Source organism: Arachis ipaensis, chromosome B09, assembly GCF_000816755.2.
Source record: "Arachis ipaensis cultivar K30076 chromosome B09, Araip1.1, whole genome shotgun sequence".
NCBI classification, from domain to species: domain Eukaryota; kingdom Viridiplantae; phylum Streptophyta; class Magnoliopsida; order Fabales; family Fabaceae; genus Arachis; species Arachis ipaensis.
Window position 1 is genome coordinate 15,394,875 of NC_029793.2, and position 3,820 is coordinate 15,398,694.

The 3,820-nt window shown below is 31.5% G+C and overlaps 1 protein-coding gene across 1 annotated transcript; it reads right to left on the bottom strand.

The window, feature by feature from the left end:
* On the bottom strand, nucleotides 965–3,135 carry LOC107615117 (translation initiation factor IF-2-like). The gene is made up of 2 exons (XM_016317230.1): nucleotides 2,829–3,135; nucleotides 965–1,248 (listed from the first exon to the last, which is right to left on the bottom strand). Exons 1-2 carry the CDS (start codon nucleotides 3,133–3,135, stop codon nucleotides 965–967), a joined length of 591 nt encoding a protein of 196 aa, XP_016172716.1.

Sequence of the window (3,820 nt, forward strand, 5' to 3'; positions counted from 1 at the left end):
TTAATTAGTTTCATTAATAAAAATAATTAATTTCTAAATATATTTATTTTAAAAAAATTATCTAAATGCATGAATTTAATTTGATGATTATATAAAATTTTTATAGTGCATTAAAATTGAACTTATAATGTATTTATCTATTTTTGTTCTCCTTTACTTTTTTATTTTCCCCTTTATTTCTGTCTTTAATTTTCATTTTGGTCTTAATTTACTCGAGCAAGTTGATGGATAATTGGATATACCTTTTTGGATTGTTCATATAACCACCCTCAAATTTTATGGAATTTCAGCTATAATTAAATCAACATGAAGTAAGAAGTTGCAAAGCTAGTTGTGTTTTTAGGACAAGTACTAAATTTTAAGGATTAAAAAAACATGGAATTTCTTAAAGTCGTAAATGTTTACATGTATCTTCATTTAAGTTTAATTAAATAGCTCCAAATTTAGATATTGTAGTGTAGATGTGTACTTATTCTTAATAACATAATTAGAGTTCTTTTCAATTCATATATGTTAAATTTTACAAGAATCAAGAGAGAATAAAAATAAAATTAAAGCTAAACTTTGATTTATGTTAAAACATTTTAACTTAAATATATATAACCAAAACTAATCAAACTTATTGTATATATTTTTGAGATTCACTAAACAAGTTTAATTTTAATCTATTAAAAGGGTAAAATTTTACATAAACATCTGATCAATATAAAGTATAAAATTGTTTTATGCACTAAAATTAAATTTTTATTAAATTTAATGTCATTGGTATATAAATCATGTTGGTTTCTTTTATATGACGAGAAAGAAATATGAAGTTAATTTGTGAATAAAGAAATAAGAGATAAATACTATTTTGGTCCCTAAAGTTTAGAGTTAAAATTAAATTCGTCCCCAACGTTATTTTGGATTTAAAATCATCTCTAACGTTTCATTTGGTATTAAAATCGTCATTTTTAATAAAATTTTACTGCCATTGCCAGGAAGAGGGCTCGCTGTTGCTGACCTCGCCGCCGCTACACCTCGTCGATTCTGCTTCTGATTTGGCTTCTGCTTCTGCTTTTGCTTCTTCCAATTCTGCTTCTGCTTTTACGTCTGTTTCTACGTCGGCTTCTGCTTCAGCTTCAGCTTCTGCTTTTGATTCGGCTTTTGCTTCTTCCGATTTTGCTTTTGCTTCTACGTCTGCTTTTGCTTCTGCTTTCAATTCGGCTTCTTCTGATTCTGCGTCAGCTTCTACTTCTTCTTCTGATTCTGATTTTGATTTGTTATTTTTCTGATTTTATTATTGTTGTGTGTTGATTTTGTTGTTGAATTTGATGTTGTTGTTTCTGAATTTGAATAATGTATTATTGGTGTTGAATATTATGTTCTTGAATCTGATTATTGGTATTTGGTGGGAGTAAGAGAAGTGGTGGTGGTGGTAAAGGTGGTGGTGGAGGACATTTTTGTCCGTAAAAAGTCAAAAGGATGATTTTAATACCAAATGAAACGTTGGAGACGATTTTAAATCCAAAATAATGTTGGGGACAAATTTGATTTTGACCCTAAACCTTAAAGACCAAAACAGTACTTATCTCAAAAAATAATTTATGATTAACAAAAAGGTATAACATTAAAAGAGATATATTTACTTTGAAAGGTAGCCAACAAAAGGGAAAAAAAAAGTAGTTTAGTTCAAATAATGGATGAAATTATTTTCTTGATTTTTAAGTCGGGGTTCCTCTTAAATTAACATACCATGCAACTCATATACATTTCATTTGTCATATTATAGATCATTTAAAAAGGATCATACTCAAATGGTAATAAATTCAAAATGAATTGCACAAAAAAAAATTTATCCACTTCCATTTCAAGGATTTAAGTCTTGTTGCAATATTTGTCGTTAAGAATCATTAAATTTTATAGTGATTAAGGTACCTATTAATGTTCTAGCAAGAGACTTATCAGTAATTTAAGAGTGCTATTCCACAAGCTTCATAAATTCTTTAGTATTATCAAGCTTGGAAAGAACTGATTTGATGTTGTTTGCTATGTTCGTCTGCGTGAACACAAGGCTAAGCCCATTTGACTTTTTCTAAGCTTATAATGAGTTTTTTCTTCATTGCTACTAAAAACAGTAATGACCTTCCAAGTACTTGGAATATTTCATCTTTAAAATTTTATTATAGTTAAGTCTATATGTCGGGACAATGTAATGTACTCTTTTTCATACTACCAGATTTTATTTCTAAGTTAGGTTTTGTTGGAGAGGTTTTAATGAGGTACACCCTCCATACTTGCCAACTCTGTAAATCCTCAATCAATGACACACTATTCCATAAATCATTGTTATACTATTTACTATCCTTTTAACAACTGAGCTATACGTCACTACTATTTCATACATCATCTCACAATCGAAAACACTATTCGACTTCACAAGTACTATCCTTATTTTTTCCTCAAATTCAAACGAATTCCATACTAGTTTACAAAAACATAGAACAATGATATTCAATCAGTGCCAACATATTTTCAAAACCAACCAAACAAATCACATGCATACACATTAAAAGCAACATAATATCTACTGCAAATCAAAACATAAGCATCTGTTTAAACCAAAGTACCATATTCGCCCGAGATATATCCTGTACATCAATTCATCACAAACTACCACCATCTAATTAATTACAAACTTCTCAAAATATGAAATAAATTCTTTCAACATTAGAAAATAACAATTTGTTCAAACAAAAAACTCAAAATATATTAAAACTCCATCTCAGGAGCACCCACATTCTCATCTTCACCCTCTTGGTCAGTATCATCGTCCACTAGCTACCCACCCATCACAACCTTGTAAGGATCCATCATAGCAAAGTCTACGGTTGGGGCAATGAACTTAGCCTGATCAAATGCTCTATCAAAATCCACAGCAAACATTTCAAAACTATATTTCTCTTTTTCGGTCTCCAAACTTTTCTTCTCCACCGACAGCTCCACAATCCTTATCTCCAACTCCAATTTCTCCTTATTTAGGTCTGCCTCTTTCTTCTCCAACTGAACTATCTTGTCACGCAATATTTTATTTTCTTCTATAACACTTTGCAAATTTTTCCCTATTTCCAAGTTCTCCTTCATCAGCTGTTCCATGCTCGCCTTGTCGAATGAATCCCTAAAATGTTTTAGTTCTTAAGTCCGACCCATCGAAACATCAGCCGAGCTCTAATTACCTGTACTAATACAAAGCTATAAATCAACATACACATTATTTCATATGAACAAACTAAAACACACAACAAATGACCCATACCTGCATGTGCCGACCTATTCCCACATCACCTATTTCTTGCACAAGTTTAACGTCAGATGGACATTACCCATACTCATCCGACATTAACATAAAGGGAAAGTGATCACTCCATATTGAAGTGAGGTAATCATTCCCCTTATACCCGTGCAACACCCTCTGACTCTCAGTAAAATTTTTAACATCACCAAGGTCCACCTCCTTTTCTGCAAATTTCGAGCTAGTCAAGTCTACCACTTTCTCCTCCTCAACCCTTTTTCTTTTATAACTCACACTCTTAGCAGGAGAGGGTTGATTCACCTCGACTCCCCCCCTCAGCCTTCGCATTGCTTGTAGACCCTTTCTTATCCACATTCTTAGTCTTAAAAAATGACCACAAACTACTCATCGTCACGTTCAGAGCCTTTTTGCCTGAAAATACAAACAAAACATGTTTAATTTCATAATCAAAATCAACAAAAAAGAAACCACATAATTCTATAACTTTTACCTAAGTACTCAATTACAGCCTCCCTATCTTCCTCCCAC